This window comes from Heterodontus francisci, chromosome 2 (genome assembly GCF_036365525.1).
Source record: "Heterodontus francisci isolate sHetFra1 chromosome 2, sHetFra1.hap1, whole genome shotgun sequence".
In the NCBI taxonomy this organism is placed as follows: Eukaryota; Metazoa; Chordata; class Chondrichthyes; order Heterodontiformes; family Heterodontidae; genus Heterodontus; species Heterodontus francisci.
This window is the reverse complement of record NC_090372.1, coordinates 42730618-42756367: the sequence shown is the minus strand read 5'-3', so window position 1 is coordinate 42756367 and position 25750 is coordinate 42730618. Positions and strand designations below refer to the sequence as shown.

At 43.1% G+C, this 25750-nt stretch overlaps 1 protein-coding gene across 3 annotated transcripts in view; it reads right to left on the bottom strand.

Annotated features, from left to right (window-relative positions):
• si:dkeyp-120h9.1 (Y+L amino acid transporter 2-like) overlaps nucleotides 1-25750 on the bottom strand; it is a 126554-nt gene that overhangs the window by 84812 nt on the left and 15992 nt on the right. For all 3 annotated transcript variants that reach the window (XM_068057633.1, XM_068057641.1, XM_068057645.1), the window contains exon 2: nucleotides 2917-3436. In XM_068057633.1, coding sequence (XP_067913734.1) covers nucleotides 2917-3361 — 445 coding nt within the window. In that variant the 5' untranslated portion in view covers nucleotides 3362-3436. The remainder of the gene's footprint in view (nucleotides 1-2916; nucleotides 3437-25750) is intronic.

Below are 25750 nucleotides of genomic sequence, written 5' to 3'. Positions count from 1 at the left end.
ACGCGCAGCAAACAATCCATTTAGGTGGGGTGTCTTCTCTTGGTGCATCTTTGTTGATGGCTGGAAAGACCAATCCCTGAGAAGCAGGTTCTACCACAAGTGCTGCACATGAAGCTGCGAGTTGTTGTTTTTGACATTGGCGCCTGTTGCCAGCTGCTGTAGCAACTGGTCATTATGGCAGTGCACGCCAGTCCGCAGAATGTGTCGCCATTTCCCTTTCGCCAGCTAGCGACTCCCAAGTGCAATAAAGATGCAGAGATTAACATGAAACAGAAAAAGGAAGCTTATGATAAATGATAAAGGTTCACAATTCAGTAGAGAATCAAACTTAATACAAAAAGTACAGGGAAGAACTGAAAAAGTAAATAAGAGGGGCATAAAAGTGCCTGAGTAGATTAATGGGTAACAAAAGAAAAGCAAATGCAAAAGTCGTATATAAACATATAAATAGTAAAAGCGTAGCCATAAGAAGGGTGAGCCAATTAGAGACCAAAAAGATGATCTCATGGAGGAAGAGGACATGGTTGAGGTACTAAATAGCACTTTGCATCAATCTTCACTAAAGAAGAAGATGTTGCCTATGTCAGAGTAAAGAAGGAGATGCTAGAGAAATTAGGTTGAAAATAGATAAAAGAGGTACTTAAAAGTTTGGCAGTGCTCAAATTAGGAAAGTCACCCCGTCTGGATGGGATGCATGAACTGCTGAAAGTAAGGGTGAAATTGCAAAGGGTCTTGCCCCAATCTTTCAATTCTCCTTAGATATTGAAGTGGTGCCAGAGGACTGGAGGGTTGCAAATGTTATCCTGTTAAGATAAAGAAGTGGAGAAGGATAAGCCTGGCAATTACACACCAAATCAGTTCAACATCAGTGGTGGGGAAACTTTCAAAGACATTAACCCGGGACACAAATTAGCTGGCTCTTGGAAAAATATAGGTTAATAAATGAAAGCCAGCAAAGATTTATTAAAGGCAAGTTGCGTTTGACTGACTTGATTGATTTCTTTGATGAAGTAATGGAGAGGGTGAATGAGGGTAGTTCAGCTGATGTTTATGTATAAGGACTTTCAAAAGGTGTTTGAATAACAGACTTGTTAGCAAAATTTAAGCCAATGGGATTAAAGGAGCAGTGGCAGTGTTGAAAATGGCTGGAAAGCATAGAGTAGTGGTGATTGGAGAGAAGTGTGCACTGGCGCAGTGGCTGGATTTGGGACCATTGCTCTTTTTGATTTTTATTACAGATCTGGACTTGGCTACACAGGACATAATTTCAAAGTTTGCAGATAATACACAACTCTGAAATATCAAACAATAAGGGGGACAGTAACAAACTTCAAGAGGTCATAAACAGAGTGATGAAATGGGTAGACCCATGGCAGAGGAAATTTAATGCAGAAAAACGTCAAATGCTATATTTGGTAGGGAGAATGAGGAGAGGCAGTATAAACTATATGGTGCAACTTTAAAGGAGTGCAGGAACACAGAGACCTGGGGGGTGTAGGTGCACAAGTCTTAAAAGGTTGCAGGATAAGTTGAGAAGGCTATTACAAAAGGCTAATAGCATCCTTGGTTTTTTTTTAAGTAGAAGCAATGTACAAAAGCAAGGAAGTTATGCCAAATCTTTATACATCATTGTTTAGGCCCCAACTGGAATACTGTGATCAATTCTGGGCACCACACTTTAGGAAGGATGTTCAGGTCTTATAGAAGGTGCAGAAGAGATGTATTAAAATGGGATGAAAGACTTCAGTTCAGTTGGAAAAACAAGAGAAACTGGAGTAGCTCTCCTTAGAGCAGAGAAAGTTATGGGGAGCTTTGATAGAGGTGTAAAAAACCTTAATGGTTTTGATAGAGTAAGGAGAAACTGATTCCAATGGCAGAAGGGTCAGCAAAGGACACAGATTTAAGATAACTGGCAACAGAACCAGAGACAAGACGGGGGGAAAAAATATGCAGTAAGTTGCTTTGAGCTGGAATGCATCCCTGTACGTGTGGTGGAAGTAGATTCAATATTACGAGGAGAGTGGGACTAACTGGATTGCTCTTGTAAAGAGCTGGCAAAGGCACGATGGGCCTAATGGCCCCCTTCTGTGCAGTATTATATGATCTTATGATTGGCCAATGTGATTGTCATACTACATAGGAGTGATCCTGCCATGCTAACCAAGTTCACAGGGAGTATCATGGCAATAATGCTGTATTTCCAATCACTGCTCCCTCAGAACTAAGCAGCACAGAAACTGTCCCTTAACTCTCAGAACACTCTTACGAAAATGTTTTTATGATCCTGCATGATACTTAAATTTAAAATGTATGTCACCAGTCAGCACATGTAACACAAAAATTAATGGATTATTTGACACGAGTGCAATTATCTTGTGAGGCTTTGCTAAAATATTTATTAGAACTCTTACAATGAAATAATGCTCATCTATAAATTTCTTATACCCTCAATGTTTTGATCCTTACCTCATACAAAATCCCTAGCAGAAGTCATTAGATTTTCTGACCTAATGCAAGTTCATGTTACTTTACAAAATATAATTTAATGACAAGTTCATATTGATTTCGAGCATGATCGTTGAAAGATATTGTTTTCGGGACGTAGATAATGTTGGCTAGGCTGCATTTTTGACCATCCCTCGTTACCCTTGTAACAATTAGTTTTGCAATGAAATGGATTACTAGGTTGTTTCAGATGGCATTATGAATCATGTATGTGACTGCAAACATATGTAGACCAGACAGGGTAGAGGAGGCAGACTCCCCTCTCTGAAGGACATGAGCAAACTCGTTGCGTTGTTGCAAGAGTACAGCAGGTTTCATGGTCATTTTTTGTCCTGATGCCCGCCCACAAGCTATCACACTTATTTAATTCAGTTTCACAACATCATACAAAATTCAGTATTTGCTCCTCACCTATGCAAAAGGCGGCCAGCAATCGCACAGCGGAATAAGGTGGGTCACAGGAAGGAAAGAATGGTTGAATCAGATAGTTGGCAAATGTGATGGCGATGACAGCTTGGCATGCTGGTTCAACAATCAGCAGAGATGTCCAGAGGCGCAGAAATGCCAGAAAACCACCAAACGATTCTAGTATGTAGGCATAGCTTGCCCCTGATTTCTTTATAGTTGTTCCAAGTTCTGCATAGCATAGTGCTCCAAACACAGAGAATACGCCTCCTATTGCCCAGATAATCAATGAAAGGCCGTAGGAACCACTGAATATCAGAACTCCTTTGGGAGAAACAAAAATGCCTGATCCAATCATATTCCCAACAATCAGGCAAACTCCATGTAGCAAGGAAATATCCTTCTGAAGTTTCAGGGTATCAGTGGCAGATTTCTTAGAGTCAACCTCCATGTTGTCGCAATAAAATGGACCAACCCGATCCTACAATGTCAGGTTATGCTTGAACTGAAGACATGCCTTGAGAATCTGTAGAAAAACATGTTAAAAGAGCAATTATTAGATTAAGTATCACATTTTGAAATTAACAAGGCTCTTAGGTTTTTGATAAACATGCAACAAGATTTCCAATTCCTTCAGCCTCAGCTTGGCTTATGCACTGGGGCTTTTTCTCCAACAGTTCACCTTAAAAATAAAGTTATATCGGTAGGCCCCGAAGCTCTATGAATTAAAACGTGACCTTATGTGAGTAGTGAATGAGATGCAGTGTCTCAGGGGTGACAATCCACACTTTTACCAGTAGATTATACCAGAATAAGTATAGACTGCTCAATGTTCACTCTAGATCTTTCCAATAGCCAAAGTGAAAAGCACCACACTGACAGGTCGCATCACTCAGGATAAAAACATTAATTCTATTTTTTTTTTCAATATCTTCTGGAGTACAACATAAAGCATTTCAGAGTTCCTCTAGAGTATTTCTTTTTAGAATGCTTTAACCACGTTTGGATGGACATGAGCACCAAGCACTATGGAATTCCATCTTGCTCCTGTTCCTTGGATACACTGGTGAAACAAGTACCAAAAAAAAAAAACCCAACTATTGACCATTCAAACCAACTTATCAGTACAGCTGGTTTCAAAAGACACAAAAGCAGCACGCTGAACAAGACACCATTCAAAGCGCAGGAGTTCACATTTAATCCAGATCTCGCACATCGAAAGGTTGTGGGCAATGAATCACCACCTCTTTATCAGATCATCATATTAAATAACCTGCTTTTCTTTCTTGCAAACAGCCTGACTCCATTCTAACAGCAAGTGCTGGTAATGTAGGATGGTTACACCAGAGCCACTGGAAGTGGAAGAGGTATGGGCTTGTACTCAGGGTAGGGATCCCCTTTCAGCTGGCAAGGTAGTCCTGACCTCCTGGGTTCTTCCCGCCTTTCCTCCGCCACATTCCTGGGTCATGGAGGCCTTCTTTTTGCCAGATTCTCCATGCTTCCCTCCTGCCATAACCATTTACACCTCCTCCGGACTCATCTTTTGCTCCATACTTGCCTTGCACCATCACCTTTTGTCATTTAATCTGTCCTGCTGGCCATCCTATCACAGACCTCTGCCTTTTGTTCTTTTCCTGCAACCCTCTCCCAACCCTTTCCCTGGTTCTGTATTTATTTAAAAGACATTCATCTCTAACATCTTCCCAATTCTGCTGAAAGATCATCAACTTGAAACGTTTACATTGTTACTCTCTCCACTGATGCTGCTTGGCCTGCTGAATGTTTCAAGCATTTTCTGTTTCCATCCTTAGTTGTTGGTTTTGAGGAAATATAGTTAGCATTCAAACACTAGTTAGTTCAAACTTTCTCACATTTCCCTTTCAACAATGGAAGTTATAGAAAAAAAAGTCATGGACCTCAATTTCAATCACAGGCTTCAATACACAGTCCTAATTCATGCTTTGCCAGCATGTAATACACAAATTACTATATATTTATGAATATTTTCACATGGTTAGACATTAGATAATTACATAATTAAATGCAAGGAAAAAAAGCAGCATTAGCCCTGTATCCAAACTATACAGAGTAACAACAGGTAACTACAGTGATGTGGGATTCAAGAGTTGCTCTGCATTCAGGTTTATGTGAAGATTCAATATAACAATTCAACGAGGCATTCACAGAGGCATAATCAGACAAAAAAAGGCACTGAATGAAGATATTGGGAGTGGTAGGTGGGAAGGGGTACGGGTGGCACTAAATGCTTGGGTTTTAAGGGTCTTAAAAACAAAGGAAGTTAGGGATATAGAAAAATTGAGAGAGGATTACAAAGCTTAGAGCCAAGACAGCTAAAGTCATAGCTAACACTGGCAGAGGGAAGGAGGGAGGGAAACGCAAAAGGCCAGAGCTCTGAGAATGAAGACTTCTGGAAGGATTGTGAGTTGAACAGAGCATGAGGAGGTTACAGAGATAGGTAGGGGGAGGCCATGAAGGGATTTGAACAGGAGGATACGAGGATGTGAAATTCCAGGTGTTGAGGGGGGTTGGTGGCAGCGGCCATTGTGGCTCAGTAAGGACAGGAGCTGAAGGAGAAACCATTGCTGGAGATACTCTAGCTACAACTGGATAGGTAAAAGTGGAACCAAGCTAGGGCAATTCCACTGAGCTGGGCAACAGAAGAGAGGTGCTGAAGGAGGATGATATTGCCAACCACGCAGAGAAGACAAGACAAGGAGGACAAGATGCAAGAATGTACCTTTGTTACAGTTACATTTCAGTGCTGGAGGCGGGGGTGGAGGGGGCAGCGAGGTGAGGTTTAAAAGGATGGTTGGTACTGCATAAATTAAGCTGATGGTTCTTTGTCCTTGAGGGTGATCCTGGAGTAGCGAGCACTTCTGGCAGAGGACAGAGAGGTCTGTTGGCACTTGATGTGCTCCAGACAGATTTGGATTGGATGGTTAAAAAAGCTGAGTGCCAGGTATGCTGAAGCCTGGATTTGAGGGTGGAAACAAGGGGATCATACCATGGTTACTAACCAGGATGAGAGCGAGTAAGCCTTGTCCCCAGGACAATCCTATCAAGGTGGAGAAAGTCAAATGTATAAGCAGATCGGAAGCTGTAGAAGCATCATGGTGAATATAGAGCCAAAAAGTCAGAATTTTTTGGATTGTTAGTGCAATTTAGTTTAGTTTAGAGATACAGCACTGAAACAGGCCCTTCGGCCCACCGAGTCTGTGCCGACCATCAACCACCCGTTTACACTAATCCCATATTCCTATCACATCCCCACCTATCCCTATATATTTCCCTACCACCTACCTATACTCGGGGCAATTTATAATGGCCAATTTACCTATCAACCTGCAAGTCTTTGGCATGTGGGAGGAAACCGGAGCACCCGGAGGAAACCCACGCAGACACAGGGAGAACTTGCAAACTCCACACAGGCAGTACCCAGAATTGAACCCGGGTCACTGGAGCTGTGAGACTGCGGTGCTAACCACTGCGCCACTGTGCCGCCAATGGACTCGGGAGGAAATTCTTTCAGGAGTAGACGCAGAAGCTAGTTGGTTTGGAAGAGGCCACAGGACATGGCAACTTTGAGGGAGTGACTGTGAATCCAGGAAGGAGAGCATATAAGGAAGGGCAGGTTTAGACAGGATAGGAAGCAGTGAAATCAAAGGGCAAGATGAGCTGGAGATTCAGCTCTGTCCTCTGCTAATAAAAATGCTGAAATGCACATAGTCCTTTATCACCACAACCTAATGAAATACCAAGCTGTTTAACGCCTTAGGAACAAGAGAAGGCCATTCAGCCCCTCGAGTCTGTTCTACCGTCCCTTGAACAAATAAAATCAAATTAGATCATGGCTGATCTGTATCTCAACTCTTTCTACCTGCCTTCGGTCTGTAACCTTTTATTCCCTTGCCTAACAAAACCTATCAATAGCAGTTCCAAAATTTTCAACTGACCTAGCCTCAAACCCTTTTTTTTTGGGGGGGGGGGGGGGGGGGGTGTTGTTGGGGGTGGTAAAAAAGTTCCAAATTTCCAATAGCCTGTGTGTAAAGAAGCATTTTCAGACAACACCCCAAATGGCCTGGCTCTAATTTTAAATGTTATGCATACTTGTTCTCAACTCCTTCAGTAGAGAAAATAGATTCTCTCCATCTACTTATCAAATCCTTTGAGCATCCTACAACACCTCAGCTCGATTACACCTTGATCTTCTGCATTCAAGGGAATGCATGCCTAATCTATGCAACCTATCATAACGTAACCCTTTTAGCACCGATATCATTCTGCTGAGTCTGCTCTGCACCCCTCCAAAGACAATATATCGTAAGACAATGGCTGATTTACATGGTACATTTCCAGCAGCAGTAGTTTTGAGCATGAGACAAGAGGCGAGACCTGGGGATATAAAGTGGTGGCGATCAAAGACCCCGGACCAGCAGCAGAGGTGAGAGGCAGGAATATAAAGAAGATGTGACCTGAGGCCCTGGACCAGCAGCAGAGGTGAGAATGGGGCCAGAGATAAGTGGTGGAGATACAAAGAAGCAGCAGACAGAGAACAACAACAAAAAAATCAAGGAGTGGTGTCAAAGGACAGCAGATAGGGGATTGATGAGCATTACAGTGGGCTTTTTTAGTCTCTCATAGCTAGGGCCATAGTATAAACTAAGCGCTGGGGCAACACATCTAGAATTTTATTAAATTGGACAGCCCGGAAGTAAGGAGTTTGGGGCCGAACAACAGAGCAGCTGGAGTCTGGAGGGAGAGAGTGAGTGTCGGGAGAGAGAGGTCAGAGTCAGTACAGAGAGGAAGGAACGGCAAAATCTGAGAGTACTCAGCTCAGTATAGAGGGTAAGTATTGAGGTAAGGATCGAAAATAAGGAATGACAATAATGAAACATGATTTTAAATCTTAGAAATAAAACTTAAGACTTTAGAAACAAACCTGATTGTTGATAAATTTAGCTAGTAAACCAAAGGCATGACAGGGCACTTCAGTCCCATTAGATGCACGTCCTGCTTCATGTGGGAACTCCAGGGCTCGTGTCTTGGACCACCACATGCACAGAAAATTTGGGTGGCTGGAGGACCTCAAGTTCTGGGTTTCAGAGCTTGAGCAGGGTGGAAGCAGATTCAATTGTGGGTTCCAAAAGGGAATTGGACGAGCAGTTGAAGAAAAAAAATTGCAGGGCTACAAGGAAAGGGTAGGGGAGTGGGATTAGCTGAACTGCTGTTGCACACAGCCAGTAGAAACATTATGGGCTGAATGGCCTCCTCCTGTGCGATAACTATTCTATGATACTCTCTTGGCATTATTGTGCAAAGATTGATACAAGAGCTAGATAGACAGAACAAAGTGGTCCCATAACCAATGGATCAGATCAAAGCTCTGCAGTCCTGCCACATCCAGTCGTGAATGGTGCTGGACAATTAAACAACTAAGTGGAGGAAGTGGCTCCACAAATATCCCCATCCTCAATGATGGGGGAGCCCAGCACATCAGTGCAAAAGACAAGGCTGAAGCATTTGCAACAATCTTCAGCCAGAAGTGCCAAGCTGATGATCCATCTCGGCCTCCTCCTGAAGTCCCCAGCATCACAGATGCCAGTCTTCACCAATTTGATTCACTCCACATGATATCAAGAAACAGCTGAAGGCACTGGATACTGCAAAGGCTATGGGCTCTGACAACATTCTGGCAATAGTACTGAAGACCTGTGCTCCAGAATTTGCTGTGCCCCTAGCCAAGCTGTTCCAGTACAGCTACAACAGTAGCATTGACCCGGCAATGTAGAAATTACCCAGATATGTCCTGTACGCAAAAAGCAGGACAAGTCCAATCCAGCCAATTACCGCCCCATCAGTTTATTCTCAATCATAGGTAAAGTGATGGAAGGAATCGTTGGCAGTACTATCAAGTGTCACATGCTTAGCAATAACCTGCTCAGTGATGCTCAGTTTGGGTTCTGCCAGGGCCACTCAGCTCCTGACCTCATCACAGCCTTGGTTCAAACATGGACAAAACAGCTGAACTCAAGAGGTGAGGCGAGAGTGACTGCCCTTAACACCAAGGCAGCATTTGACTGAGTATGGAATCAAGGAACCCAAGCAAAACTGGAGTCAATGAGAATCAGGGGGAAAACTCTCTGCTGGTTGGAGTCATACCTAGCGCAAAGGAAGATGGCTGTTGTTGTTGGAGGTCAATCATCTGAGCTCCAGGACATTACTGCACGAGTTCCTCAGGGTAGTGTCCTAGGCCCAACTATCTTCAGCTGCTTCATCAGTGACCTTCCTTCAATCACAAGGTCAGAAGTGGGGATATTCGTTGATGATTACAAAATGTTCAGCACCATTCGCTACTCCTCAAATACTGAAGCAGTCCATGTAGAAATGCAGCAGGACCTGAACAATATCCAGGTTTGGGCTGTAAGTGGCAAGTATCATTTGCGCCACACAAGTGCCAGGCAATGACCATCTCCAACAAAAGAGAATCTAACCATCTCCCCTTGGCATTCAATGGCATTACGATTGCTGAACCCCCCATTATCATCCTAGGGGTCACCATTGACCAGAAACTAAACTGGACCAGGCATATAAATATCATGGCTACAAGAGCAGGTCAGAGGCTAAGAATTCTGATGGGGGTAACTGACCTCTTGACTCTCCAAAGCCAGACACCATCTACAAGGCACAAGTCAGGAGTGTGATGGAATACTCTCCACTTGCCTGGATGGGTGCAGCTCCAACAACACTCAAGAAGCTCGACACCATCCAGGACAAAGCAGCCCACCTGATTGGCACCCCATCCACAAACATTCACTCCCTCCACCATCGACGCATCGTGGTAGCAGTGTGTACCATATACAAGATGCACTGCAGCAACGCACCAAAGCTCCTTAGACAACACCTTCCAAACTCAGAACCTCTACCATCTAGAAGGACAAGGGCAGCAAGTGCATGGGAACACCACCACTTGCAAGCTCCATTTCAAGCCACATACCATCCTGACTTGGAACTGTATCGCTGTTCCTTTATTGTCACTGGGTCAAAATCCTGGAACTCCTTCCTGAAAGCACTGTGGGTGCACCTACCCCACATGGACTGAAGCGGCTCAAGAAGGCAGCTCACTACCAACTTTTCAAGGGCAATTAGGTATGGGCAATAAAATGCTGTCCTGGCCAGTTACACTCACATCCCATGAACGAATAAAAAAAATGTTAAGAATTTTTGCAATTGAAGATTTGTCTTCTCTAAAAAAAAGAGGCAATTTATAGATGTGACAGACTGAAAGCCAAATTTCTGCCATAAATTGCAGAAAAATTGCTCAATTATTTTCTAAATTTAAACTAATCATTGAGGTATTTGTTTATGGAGAGGGGAGAAACGCCCCAACACACATAGTAAACTGGGTGTACCAGTCTAATATCAAATCACATAAAACTTTTCAGGGTCCATTATACACCAATTTCAGCATCTTAAAAGAAGCAGTTCATTCTGCACTGAAATACTGATGTAAACAGAAACAACCTCATGCAGTTTACAGCAGAAATGCCAAAGTGAAAGCTTGCCATTCCTTATTTTCAGGAACATGTTTTCATTTTAACGAACAGCTCAATGTATAACAAAAAACCGCCAATGCAACCAACCTTAAACCTTTCAACTTTGCAAGAATCCACATGACATAAATGAGAGATGTGTGTGCAAGAGGAGGACATTTCTAGCATCCCTCCTAATCAAGTTTACTGATCATTCTTACTCACTTTTTCTACATATAAAACTGAATTAACCAATAATGTGTCTAAAGGCACCAAATGGCAGAATAAAAGCAGAATACTGCGGACGCTGGAAATCTAAAATAAAAACAAAGTGCTGGAAATGCTGTCGAGAGAGGAACAGAGTTAACGTTTCAGATCGATGGCCTTTCATCAGAACATAAATAACCTAGAACTATATTGCTTTATCAGATAAGAAGAATTACCTTTATTTTATTCTACTCTTAAATTGAAGTCTCATGACTGAGTCCACAGCAGTGACATAGGAGCCTCTAACAGAGTTACACACAGTAGGACGATTCCATGCACCTGGAACCCTGCAGTGTGCATCGCATTTTTGGCCACATATCAAAGTCTTACAATAATCACCCAAATGTAAAAGATTCTTGGATAAGTGTTGCTTCATAGTCACAGAAAGCAAAACTAACAATCACCATGGTACAGAAAGCAGGACTTAACCATACCTGTCAATATACATTTGCCAGTGCAGTTCTCAAATTACAGCACAGAAAGTCCTGGTCCTAAAAACAGCCAATTAATACTAATGTCCTTCATTCAAAGAGGTCAAAATTAATTGCATTCACTTAGACCATAACCCCTTACTAGCTATAAATCAATCTTAAATTTATAACTAGAGGATCATTGCCAGTTGCACTTCAAGAAATAGCAACCTTGGCTCTGTCTTTTCTTCAGGTCATTAACCATAGTTTAATTCTGAGGCAATACTGTATTCATGCTGTTATTAGATTTAAGGCTGAAAGTGCAAGCAGAATTACACCCTAGCATGATGCATATTAAATTAATTGTTCTAATTTCAGTTTGAGGTTACTTGACAGATTAAACTGACTAGAGTAGGGCAGGCTAGAAATATTCAGAGCTCGTACCAATGTTTCTTTCAATAACATGATAAATACATCAGCTATTATCTACAACGGTGAACCGCTCCTTTTATGGTCTTTTGAAATTAATCCAGATCTTATTTCTCTTACCAAGGGTGTCAAATAGGTTACATTGGACTTCTGAAGCAAAACAGGCAATGGATTCCTTTTGTGAATCCTATTTATATTCACTTCTCCTGGAGTTTTGGAAGCAGGGAAGTAGCATTAACATAGTGCCTTATTCACATTGCAACAAAACACCTCAAAACATTTCACATAGAATAAACTATTGTTACGTAGATGGTGAACATGACAACTATTTGCACACAGCAACTTCCACAAACAGAAACAGTTTATCTATTTTTGGAGCTGCTGACTGAGGGAATGTTAGTCGGTACACAAACAACTTGCTGTTCTTTTTTGAATAGGTCCAAAAGGATCTTTAACATCCATTTGAATGGAGGCTCCGGCTTTGCTTAATGTCTCATTTGAAACATGGCACTTCCAACATTCCAATATTCCCTTCATACTGCAATGCATTGTTTACATAGATGAAGTCCTGAAGTACAGCTTAAACCCGCAATCTTCTGAGTTGAGTTGATACAGAGTACACCTACATAACATGACAGATAAACTGTAGCTTGATCTACTCCATAAAATGTCAATATTTGGTTTCATGGGTCCTTTAAAGTTTCAGGTGTAGCCATTCCGGTTTTGTTATTCCAGTATTTACAGGAGTAGAGCTGATTTAGCCCTGGAAAAGCAATGAAGTTCAAAACACATCCTGGTCTTCGACAAGACCAAACTCATTCTTCACTTCACCCATTTCCCTACATCCATTAGCAGTCCAGAATTGCCCAGAAAAATCAGCTCAATTTAGGCAAAAGGGCTACTTCTATTCTCCAAGACTTCAGTTCTAAGCTTCTTAGACAAATCTTCTCTGATTAGAAAATAACCACTTTATCTTGTAGCCGAAACAGTAGACTATTGGTAGAACGAAGCTATGCATAAACTGTATGGGGTTCTTGTCGGACCACACCTTGAGTGCAGTGTCCAGTTCTGGTCACTGAGATACAACAGAGACCCTGGAATCCTGCAGGCAGTGCAGAGGCTCTCCATAATACTGATCCTTAACATCAGAGGCCTGAGTTATGAAGAGAGGAGAAAGTTGGATTTTTAAGCATTCACAAGAGATGACATGATCTTATAGCTCTGCGCATTTTTACTCTCCACTCTTTCACCTCATTGACAGTCCACGGACCTTGCTTCTCAGTCATCATCCTGATAATTCAAACTTGTAGATGTGATAGCACTGCCACGAGTGTTGTGATAACTCTCATTAACACTTTCCAGCCCTTGATCTGCCATATTCTGTTCCTCAAGTCCTTCATCACACAACACATGAACATGAGAAGTACAAAGTACCTCATTTACTTCTTTCAGCTGCTTAGAGTCCAAAAGATTTTGTAACTAATTCCAATTAGTCATGAGGAATGAACCCCAACAGTTTCTTTGCCATGTTTGATAAGAACCGTCTTACCATCACAGCCTTACCAAGGTATTTCCATTCCCTATGACCCTCTCTTTTATAGTATACTAAATCTCCTGAACTGAACTCTGCCTCAGATGGGCTTATATAATGCTTCAGTGCTCTCCAAATTTCCTCCGAGTCCTCAACCCTGATGAAAGCTGATCTCTGTGTGCATAACATTCAAATGTGCATTTTAAATAAAAAAATAGACCTACTCATACTATCTTCGACAGCAGGTGGACTATTGCACAGCACAGATAGCAAACTGAAATTTCACCAATAGGCTAATTGATAGGGACCGTACCTTCCAACCATCTGGAGTGAATTCTTTACATGAACCGCCCATTCCAGGGCAGTCGTCAACTTGCAGTATGGTTGATCAGCTCAAATTTTATTCAACATTTAATCAATCACCTCATGATTCCTTTAATAAAGTTTGTTGCTGAAAGGACATTCAACTGTGTTATTCATGACCATGCTGTTCATATTTTTGCCTCTCAACTAGTCATTGGCAAATTCCCCTCTATTGCCAGTCAGAAACCTCACCTGTGTCCCAAGTCAGTCCCTATCCACTTCTCCATAATCTTGGCCACAACAAGGGCGGCGCAGTGGTTAGCACTGCAGCCTCACAGCTGCAGGGACCCGGGTTCGATTCTGGGTACTGCCTGTGTGGAGTTTGCAAGTTCTCCCTGTGTCTGCGTGGGTTTTCTCCGGGTGCTCCGGTTTCCTCCCACAAGCCAAAAGACTTGCAGGTTGGTAGGTAAATTGGCCATTATAAATTGCCCCTAGTATAGGTAGGTGGTAGGGAAATATATAGGGACAGGTGGGGATGTTTGGTAGGAATATGGGATTAGTGTAGGATTAGTATAAATGGGTGGTTGATGGTCGGCACAGACTCGGTGGGCCGAAGGGCCTGTTTCAGTGCTGTATCTCTAATCTAAAAAAAAAAACAATCCTTTTGTCCTTACAGGTATTATTGCAGAAAGACTAACTCTGGGTCACTAGCTCTATAGAATGTAGGTTGAAAATATTTGTGTCTTTATCCCATACACTTAGATGCACAGCAACCTCATTAAAGTCACATGCCAATGGAAATATTACACTAGAATGTGGCAGCATCCTCCAATACTTTGTGACGGAAACCACAGCTGCCAAACAGAAACATATTAATTCAGTCATATGGAACACTACTTGAACTTTTTACTGGACATTGAACATAACTTGTTTAAAAGGAACACAGAGCTGAACAGCTAAAACATGGCTGCATACTTGTATTCAGAGAGACAATGGGAGTGCTCACTGATTCAATTAGTGGCATGGGCTTTCTCAATAGTGGTGATCAAAAGACATTGAGAGTCACTGACCTTGTAAGAAACAAACCTCCACACATGACTAACCTGCTGGACAACTTGGGGACTTTTTGAATTGTGCCACACAGAAAGGGCAGATTTAAGACAAAAGAGAAGGTCTCTCTCTCTCTCTCTCTCAAGCGAAGTCCCAGGAACCCACAGAAGCAACTTAAGCATCAAGACAGAGGACCTCTTCAGCCTTCTGGTACCAGAGAAGCAAGTTTGAAAGTTTGCATTGGGCCCCAGCAAGAATTACAAGACCGCAATTCCAAACAACGTCTTTATAGCAAAACTAAAGACAGAAACTGAACTCCATCCCCTCCTCTGTATCTATTCGTGTGTGTGTGTTTATCTCGTATGCAAGCTAGCGTGGTTGTGTCACGTATTTTTAGTCATTTTAAACGGAGTTGGAGTGATAAGATTAACAAACTTACATCTTTCTTGTTTAAACCTAAGAAAGCCTGTCTGGTTGGTTCCTTTACAATTACATTTAGAGAGCTGTGAGTAAGGACTCACTGAGAGGTTAAGCTAAAATACTTTTAAAAGTTAAATCCTGTTATAGCCAAACCAGGAAAGGGGCCAGAGGGGAGCCTGAAACCCCTTCCTCACCTGGGCATAACAACTTTTTACCAATTTCAAACTTCTCACTAATCTTCTATTAGCCATGTATACTTTTCTCCACTTGCATCTTTTAACAGGAGTTTTAACTTTTGCCAACCAGGGCAAGCAAATTATCGACTTGAATTTGCTTCTTTTTCATCTCTGATTGCATTAATATTTGCCTAACACTCTGATGAGAAACATCAGGTTTTGTTAAGGGGATACAAAAATATTCTTACTGACTAAACTGTAGATCAACTGACTTTCCAAAAATAATTGCCTTATCATGCTTCATGTAAAGTTTCATTTGTGGCTTTTGCAGAAGTTTATTCAACAGATATAGGAACTAGGAGACAACACCAGTACTTGTAAAATGGCTCAACAGCTATTTTACATGGAATTATAAGTCTTTTTAGTGACCCCAATATGTTGGCATCACTAAACCTAAAGCAAGTTTTTTTTTATATTCCTTAACCTTGCATCACTTCTCATTACTTTGAGAATCGAGATAACATTTTAACCAATTTGCTCCAAATTTAAGCACAGGACTATCTAGTAATGCACAGTTAATGGACAACATTCATCATGGGACTAAAACTCGTTGTGACGAATGCAATCTGTCAGATTCACGATTATCTTTACCATCTTCCTCAGAATTCTCTTTATCATGTGTCATTCCAAGGACAATCTCTTTGCTGCAGGCAGTTCACCACATAATGATACTTCGACTGATACCTGAAGCAGCCACTAACTGCTCCTTGGACATTCCAGAGATTCAGTTACACATTATTGTTGTTCCAATTCTGTCTTCTGCTGTAATAGCCAGATCTGCTCAAGGTGTTTTCATCCTCATTCTGCTGTTGTTTTTAATCCTTCAGTTATATTGATGCCTGCATCTGGTATCTGGATTAATTTGAAATCCAGGAATCATTAAGTCCTCTGTTCTTTGTGTTCACCACGGAATATCTTATTTGTTCCGTGAAGGCGGAGGGAAGTGACCGTTTCCCCAGCGATCTTGTGAAAGTAGCAGACACCTGATCCAACAGAGTTTCCTTCTCCAAGGAGCAAACATCAGTTAGAATCAGTACCTTGTGCATATGAGACACCTTAGCACAATTCAGTAATTTAAAATGCTACTACCGATTCAGGGATCACCAAATTTGAACTTCGTTAAAGTCCATGACACATTCTTCCAAGGAATGACCACCTATTTTCCAAAATCTATCAAATTCTGACCATGCCTCATAGGCATTTAACTAACTGTCTTTCTTGTAGATTTCATCCAGGATCTCTAATATAATGGTCCAAACCTTCATTATCTATCTCACAAAATACTTTACTTCTGATTTTACTTCTTGTAGGAAGCAATAATACCAAAGTCATACCTGGGGAGGTGGTGGTGTAATGGACTAGTAACCCAGAGACATAGGCTACTGCTCTAGGGACATGTGGTTGAATCCCATCACAGCAGATAGCGAAATTTGATTTCAATTAATAAATGTGGAATTGAAACTATTGTAGATTGTTGCAAAAACCCATCTGATTCACTAATGTCCTTTGGGGAAGGAAATCTGCCATCCTTGCCTGGTCTGGCCTACATGTGACTCCAGACTCACAGCAATGTGGTTGACTCTTAAACACCCTCTGAAATGGCCAAGCGTCAAGAAAACGCTATATGCCAAATGAGAAATATTAATTTCATCTGTTGGAAACTTACCTTAGACTTTTAATGGAAAAAACCCTACAGTAACTTAAAAAATAAACAGCAGCCCAGATGGCCACTGCCATTTACATCTGAAATACCAGGAGATTGAACAGGAGACAAAAGGCTAACAAGAAGCCTAGCCAGGACAATTGCTTGTTCCAAGGTGATTGAATTACCTAAAATGGTTTAATTAGCATGACAGTCAAGGCCATCCTCACACATTGACTTTGAAAGAACCAACCCCCTCGAAGTGTGAATGGTCATCCTGGGGCATGTGGAACCTTGCATTTCATTAGAAGATTCCAGAAAAACCTCATTAGAAACAAAGTGGATTGAGAGAAGCATGTGACCGTCTCTTCATCTCTGAAGAAACTGGAAGTTTTGTTACACACACAGAAGACAGGCAGTAACTGAGTGCGCAACAGCTGCGTGCCTCCCTCTCCCCCCGGAAAACATCAAGTTTGCGACTGGGGGATCCTCCAAGCCTACAGACCGCTGCAGCCAGCAACCAGGGGAAGAGAACCAACTACAAATTCTGCCTTCAAGAAAGCCTGAATCACAGTCAGCCAGCCAAAATACACTTTGACCAACAAAGAACTTCAAGAGTTCTGCTTCAGCGGAGAACTACAGGATCATCCACTTTACAGAATGTATTTTAAGTTCCATTTATTCTGGACTTTAATCCAACCACCAAATCTATCTTCCCTCCCGTAATCTATTTGGGTGTGTGTGATTCTCATGTGAATGTATGCATGAACATGTGTATTTTTTTTGGTATTTTTTAAAATCAGGTTCTTTCTTTTGGGCCTCCTTATCTCGAGAGACAATGGATACGCGCCTGGAGGTGGTCAGTGGTTTGTGAAGCAGCGCCTGGAGTGGCTATAAAGGCCAATTCTGGAGTAACAGGCTCTTCCACAGGTGCTGCAGAGAAATTTGTTTGTTGGGGCTGTTGGACAGTTGGCTCTCCCCTTGCGCCTCTGTCTTTTTTCCTGCCAACTACTAAGTCTCTTCGACTCGCCACAATTTAGCCCTGTCTTTATGGCTGCCCGCCAGCTCTGGCGAATGCTGGCAACTGACTCCCACGACTTGTGATCAATGTCACACGATTTCATGTCGCGTTTGCAGACGTCTTTATAACGGAGACATGGACGGCCGGTGGGTCTGATACCAGTGGCGAGCTCGCTGTACAATGTGTCTTTGGGGATCCTGCCATCTTCCATGCGGCTCACATGGCCAAGCCATCTCAAGCGCCGCTGACTCAGTAGTATTTGGGTGTGTGTGATTCTCATGTGAATGTATGCATGAACATGTGTATTTTTTTTGGTATTTTTTAAAATCAGGTTAGTGTGTTAAGTATAATAAACTTACCTCTTTCCTGTTTAAACTCAAGAAAACCTGTCCAATTGGTTCTTTCACGATCACAATAAAAAGGTAAAACGCTCCTGGAGGTGGTAAGCACAACCACTGTTTAAAAGGAATAAACCCTATTGCAGGCATAAAAGAGGAGAGGGGCAAGAGGGGAGCCCGAGACCCCCTCCTCACCTACCCGTAACACCTAGCAAGCCACTCATACTGCTACAAAGTGTAAGAAATGGAATGAAACCAGATGGACCACCAAGCATCAATCTTGGCACTGGAAACAACAATGTCAAACCCAGCCCCGTCAACCTTGCAAAGTCCTCCTTACTATCAGGGGGCTTGTGCCAAAATTGGGAGAGCTGTCCCACAGACTAGTCAAGCAACAGCCTGACATAGTCATACTCATGGAATCATACCTTACAAACAATGTTCCAGACACCACCATCACCATCCCTGGGGATGTCCTAAGCCACCGGCAGGACAGAGCCACCATAGATGACGGCACAGTGGTATACAGTCGGGAAGGAGTTGCTCTGGGAGTCCTCAAATTGACATCAGACCACATGAAGTCTCATGGCATCCGGTCAAACATTGGCAAGGAAACCTCCTGCTGATTACCACCTACCGCCACCCCTCGGCTGATGAATCAGTGCTTCTCGATGTTGAACACAATTGGAAGAAGCACAAAAGGGTAGCAAAGGCACAGAATGTACTGTGGGTGGGGGACTTGGATGTCCATCGCCAAAAGTGGCTCGGTAGCACCACAAATGACCAAGCTGGCAGAGTCCGAAAGGACATAGCTGCTAGATTGGGTCTGCGACAGGTGGTGAGGGAACCAAGAGGGAAAAACATACTTGACCTTGTTTCCACCAATCTACCTGTCGCAGATGCTTCTGTACATGACAGTATTGCTAAGTGTGACCACCACAATGACCTTGTGCAGATGAAGTCCCGTCTTCACATTGAGGATACTCACCATCGTGTTGTGTGGCACGACCACTGTGCTAAATGGGATAGATTTTAAACAGATCTCACAACTCAAAACTGGGCATCCATGAGGACCATCAGCAGCAGCAGAATTGTATTCAACCACAAACTGTAACCTCATGGCCCGGCATATCCCCCACTCTACCATTACCATCAAGTGTGGGGACCAACCTTGGTTCAATGCAGGAAGGCATGCCAGGAACAGCACCAGGCATACCTAAAAATGAAGTGTCAGCCTGGTGAAGCTACAACACAGGACTACTTGCATGCCAAACAGCAGAAGCAGCATGCAATAGACAGGGCTAAGCAATCCCATAATCAACGGATCAGATCAAAGCTCTGCAGTCCTGCCACATCCAGACACGAATGGTAGTGGACAATTAAACAACTAACAGGAGGCGGCGGCTCCACAAATATCCCCATCCTCAATGATGGGGAGCCCGACAAAAGACAAGGCTGAACATTTACATCCATCTTCAGCCAGAAGTACCAAGTGGATAATCCATCTCGGCCTCCTCCTGAGGTCCCCAGTGTCACAGATGCCAGTCTTCTGCCAATTCGATTCACTCCACGTGATATCAAGAAACTCTGGTTGGAGTCATACCTTGCACAAAGGAAGATAGTTGTGGTTGTTGGAAGTCAATCATCTCAGTCCCAGGACATCACTGCAGGAGTTCCTCAGGGTAGTGTCCTCAGCCCAACCATCTTCAGCTGCTTCATCTACCCACCATCAGAAAAGTCAGAAGTAGGGATGTTCGCTGATGATTGCACAATGTTCAGCACCATTCGTGACTCCTCAGATACTGAAGCAGCATGTATCCAGATGCAGCAAATCCTGGACAACATCCAGACTTGGGCTGATAAGTTGCAAGTAAGATTCGCTCCACACAAGTGCCAGGCAATGACCATCTCAAACAAGAGAGAATCTAACCATCTCCCATTGACATTCAATGGCATTACCATCACTGAATTGCCCACTATCAACATCCTGGGGGTTACCATAGACCAGCCACATAAATACTGTGGTTACAGCAGCATATCAGAGGCCGGGAATTCTGCGGTATCACACCTCCTGACTCCCAAAGCCTGTCCATCTTCTACAAAGCACGTCAGAGGTATGATTGAATACTGTCCACTTGCCTGGATGGTGCAGCTCCAACAACACTCAAGAAGCTCGATACCATCCAGGACAAAGCAGCCCGCTTGATTGGTACTCCATCCACCACCTTCAACATTCACTCCCTTCAGCATCGGCACACAGTGGCAGCAGTGTGCCATCTACAAGTCATTTATATATAGCATCAAAAAGCAGTGGTCCTAGCACTGACACTTGGGAACCCCATTGTCTACCATCCTCCAGTCTGAAAAACAACCATTTACTACAGCTTGCTGTTTTCTGTCCTTAAGCCAATTTTCTATCCAATTGGACACTAGCCTTCCTATTCCATGAGCTTCAGTTTTGGCAACTAGCCTTTTACATGGTACCTTATCAAACGCTTTCTTAAAATCCATATAAATAACATCCAGCACATTCCCTTCATCAACCTTCTGTAACTTTATCAAAAAACTCAATTCAATTAGTCCAGCATGATCTGCCTTTTACAAATACATGCTGCTATCCTTAAAATAATCTGAATCTAAGTGAAGAAACATGCAAGTTGATATGCTCCCTGATTATTGTTTCTAAAACCTTACCCACAACTGATAAACTAATGGACCTGTAGTTGCTAGGACTGTCCTTGTACCCTTTCCTGAATAAGGGTGTCACATTTGCCACTGTCCAATCCTCTGGCACCTCCCCTGTATCCAGCCTTTATTGTAAAGGGATTAGAATACAATCATTTGCTTTCGTAATTGCATCCTAAACCTGCAAGTGAACCTTCTGTGATTCATGTACAAGTGTACACAGGGCCCTCTACCAACATTTCCCAGTCTCTCACCATTTAAAAAATTCTATTTTCTAGTTTTCCGACCAAGTGGATATCATATTGCTGCACATTATATTCCATCTTCCAACTTCTTGCTCAATCTCTTAACCTGCATATATCCTTTTACAGCTTCCTTACTGTTATCTTTCCCAACCAACTTTGTACCATCAGCAAGCTTGATACATTTCACTCAATTCCCTTATATGTCATTGATCTAGATTGTACATAACTGAGGCCTGTTAATTGTATATTGTGTTTAATTGTATACTGGTGGTGGCTGTTAACAGGGAATTCATTTGTGCTCCTATAAATAAGAACAGACTGAAACTCTGGAGGTACCAGCTTGTAATGTGTATCTCTGTAAATAAAATCTTATAAAAAAGTGTGTAAAGATTGACTCCAGCTCTACCTTGCACCACCAGGCTTTCTGGAATAGAAGATTGGAGCAGATGATGGTTGCTTAAAGATGAAGGTTGGAAACTAAGAAAAAGTATTTTTTCGACATAAAACTGAAAATTTGGAGTATAATTACCCCCTAACATTCCAAGTCTGAACCATATGACCAGTGAAGAATGAAGTGGATGTGAACGTGGGTTATGACCCGACCAAAGAGATAAAAAAAGTTTTGTTTTTTTAATTCGTTCATGGGATAGGGGCATCACTGGCTAGGCCAGCATTTATTGCCCATCGCCAATTGCCTTTGTGAAGTTGGTGGTGAGCTGCCTTCTTGAACTGTTGCAGTCCTTGGGGTGTAGGTACATCCACAGTGCTGTTAGGAAGTGAGTTCCAGGATTTTGACCCAATGACAGTGAAGCAACAGCGATATAGTTCCAAGTCAGGATTGTGTGGGGCTTGGAGGGGAACTTGCAGATGGTGGCGTTCCTACACGTCTGCTACACTCGTCCTAAGTGGCAGAGGTTGCAAGTTTGGAAGGCGCTATCAAAAGGAGCTTTGGTGAGTTGCTGCAGTGCATCCTGTATCTGGTACACACTGTGCATCAGTGGTGGAGGGAGAGAGAGTTTAAGGTGGTCGACTGGGTGCCACTCAAGCAGGCTGCTTCGTCCTGGATGGTGTCAAGCTTCCTGAGTATTGTTGAAGCTGCATCCATCCAGGCAAGTGGAGAGTATTCTATCACACTCCTGACTTGTGCCTTGTAGATGGTGGACAGGCTTTGGGGAGTCAGGAAGTGAGTTACTCGCCACAGAAATCCCAGCCTCAACTATTGGCCATATTTACTGACGGCTTACATAATGGAGTAGAATGACACATATCCAAATTTCCTGATGACACAGATAGTTAGATTTGTAAGCAATGTAGATGGAAGCATAAAATTACAAACGAGATTTTGATAGATTAAGTAAATGGGCAAAACAGTGTCAAATGGATTTCAATGTAGCCAAATGCAAGATCATCTACCTTGGACCTAAAAAGGATAGGAGTGCAGTGTAGATTTATCTAAGGATTAAATTACAAGGAAAGATTACACAAACTAGAGTTGTATTTCCTGGAATTTAGAAGGTGAAGGGGTGATTTGATCCTAGTTTGAGATATTAAGGGAACAGATAGATTAAACAGAGAGAAACTACTTTTGTTGACTGGGGAATCTAGGACTAGGGCACATGGTCTGGCGCTAATTTTTGGACTTTCCAGGAGTGAAGTTAGGATGCGAGAACTCTTTTCTGCAAATGATGCTTGATCAATTGTTACTTTTAAATCTAAGACTGACAGAATTTTGTTAGCCAAAAGGGGTTAAGGGGCAAAGGCAGATATATGGAGCTAGGTCACAGGTTTGCCATGATCTCATTAGACTTTTCCACCATTCAGAGTGGTTAAATTCTGAAAGGGGAGGGAGGGTGAGCAGCCAGAGGTCGTGGTCCATATTGGTACTAACAACATAGGCAGGCAGAGAGATGAGGTCCTGCAAAATGAATATAGGGAGTTAGGCAGAAGGTTAAAAAGCAGGACCTCTAGGGTTGTAATCTCTGGATTGCTCCCTATGCCACTTGCTAGTGAGGGTAGGAATAGGAGGATAGGGCAAATCAATGCGTGGCTGAAGAGCTGGTGTAGGCGGGAGGGCTTCAGCTACTTGGATCATTGGGATCTCTTCTGGTGCAGAGGTGACCTGTACAAGAGGGACAGGTTGAATCTGAACTGGAAGGGGACCAATACCCTTGCGGGGAGGTTTGCTAGTACTACTCGGGAGGGTTTAAACTAGTCATGCAGGGGGGTGGGACCCAAAGTAGTAGTTTCCCCGATGAGATAGTTGAGGCAAATGTAGAGGTTAAAGCAAGTCCAGTAGGCAGGCCGGGCAAGGGCAGTACAGGGAGCGTGGAAGGTCTGGTAGGCTAAACTGCATTTACTTTAACGCAAAAAGCCTTACAGGTAAGGCAGATGAACTCAGAGCATGGATTGGTACATAGGATTGTGATATTATAGCTATTTCGGAAACGTGGTTGAGGGATGGGCAGGATTGGCAGCTCAAAGTTCCAGGGTACCGATGCTTCTGGCGTGACAGAGGTGGAGATAAGAGAGGAGGGGGAGTTGCACTATTGATTAGGAAGGACATCACGGCAGTACTCAGAGAGGATATCCTGGGGGGGGGGGGGGGGGGAAACGTCCAGCGAGGTCATATGGGTAGAACTTCGAAATAAGAAAGGGATGATCACTTTGATGGGATTATACTATAGGCCCCCCAATAGTCAGAGAGAATTGGAGGAGCATATATTAGGGAAATCACAGATAGGTGTAGGAATTATAGGGTTGTAATGGTAGATCATTTTAACTTCCCGAATATTGACTGGGACTGCCTTAGTGCTAAGGGATCAGATGGGGAAGAATTTGTTAAGTGTGTCCAGGATAGTTTTCTGAAGCAGTATGTGGATGGCCATACTAGAGAAGGGCGACACTCGACCTCCTCTTAGGAAATGAGGATGGGCAGGTGGTTGATGTGTCAGTGGGGGAGCACTTTGGGACCAGTGACCATAACTATTAGCTTCAAGATAGTTATGGAAAAGGATAGGACTGGTCCTCAGGTTGAAGACCTAAATTGGGGGAAGGCTAATTTCGATGGCATCAGACGGGAACTCTCAAAAGTTGAATGGGAGAGGTTGCTTACAGGTAAAGGGACGTCTGGCAAGTCGGAGGCTTTTAACAGTAAGATAGGAAAAGTTCAGGGCCAGTATGTTCCTGTTCGATGGACGGGCAAGGCTGGCAAGTTTAGGGAACCTTGGTTGACGAGGGATATTGAGGGTCTGGTCAGGACAAAGAAGGAGGCATATGTCAGATATACGCAGCTGTGATCAAGCGAGTCCCTTGAGGAGTATAGGGGATGTAGGAGTACACTTAAGAAGGAAATTAGGAGGGTGAAAAGGGGCCATGAAATTTTCCTGGCATATAAGATAAAAGAGAATCCTAAAAGATTCTACAAGTATATTAAAAGTAAAAGGGTAGCTAGGGAGAGTAGGTCCCCTTAAGGACCAGTGTGGTAATCTATGTGTGGAGCCACAGGAAATGGGCGAGGTCTTAAATGAATCCTTCTCGTCTGTATTTACCGTGGAGAAGGTCATGGAAGCTAGTGAGTTGAAGGGAGGGAAAAGCGATATCCTGGAGCATATCAACATTACAAAAAGGAGGAGGTGTTGGAGGTTTTGAAGCGCATTAAGGTGGATAAATCCCCAGGGCCTGACCAGATGTATCCTAGGATGCTATGGGATGCAAGGAAGGAGATTACTGGGGCCCTGGCAGAGACTTTTGTATCATCGTTAGCCACGGGTGAGGTACTGGAAGACTGGAGGATAGCTAATGTTGTGCCTTTATTTAAGAAGGGCAGCAGGGATAAGCCAGGGAACGACAGGCGGGTGAGCCTTACATCAGTGGTGGAAAAGTTATTGGAAGGGATTTTGAGAGACAGGATTTATATGCATTTGGAAAGGCAAGGTCTGATTAGGGACAGTCAGCATGGCTTTGTGCGTGGGAAATCATGTCTCATGAATGTGATTGAGTTTTTTGAGGAGGTGACCAAGAGGATTGACGAGGGCAGGGCGATGGACGTTTTCTACATGGGCTTTAGCAAGGCCTTTGACAAGGTCCCGCATGATAGGCTGGTCCAGAAGGTTCGAACACATGGGATCCAGGGTGAGCTAGCTAATTGGATACAAAATTGGCTTGGTGATAGGAGGCAGAGGATGGTAGCGGAGGGCTGTTTCTCAGATTGGAGGCCGGTGACCAGTGGTGTGCCGTGGGGATCGGTGCTGGGCCCTCTGTTGTTTGTCATATATGTTAATGACATTTTTTTTTTGGATATGAATGTAGGGGGCGTGATTAGAAAGTTTGCAGATGACACCAAAATTGGTGGTATAGTGGACAGTGAAGAAGGTTGTTTAAAGTTACAAAAGGATATAGATCAACTGGGAAAGTCGGCAAGCAATTAGCAAATGGAAATTTAATGCAGACAAGTGCGAAGAGATGAATTTTGGGAAGTTAAACCAGGGCAGGACATATACTGTGAATGGCAGGGCCCTGGGGAGAGTTGTTGAGCAGAGACACCTTGGGGTGCAAGTACATAGTTCCCTGAAAGTGGCAACACAGGTAGACAGGGTGGTGAAGAAAGCGTATGGCATGCTTGCCTTCATCGGTCGAGGCATTGAGTACAAGAGTTGGGACGTCATGTTACAGTTGTACATAATGTTGGTTAGGCCGCATTTGGAGTACTGTGTG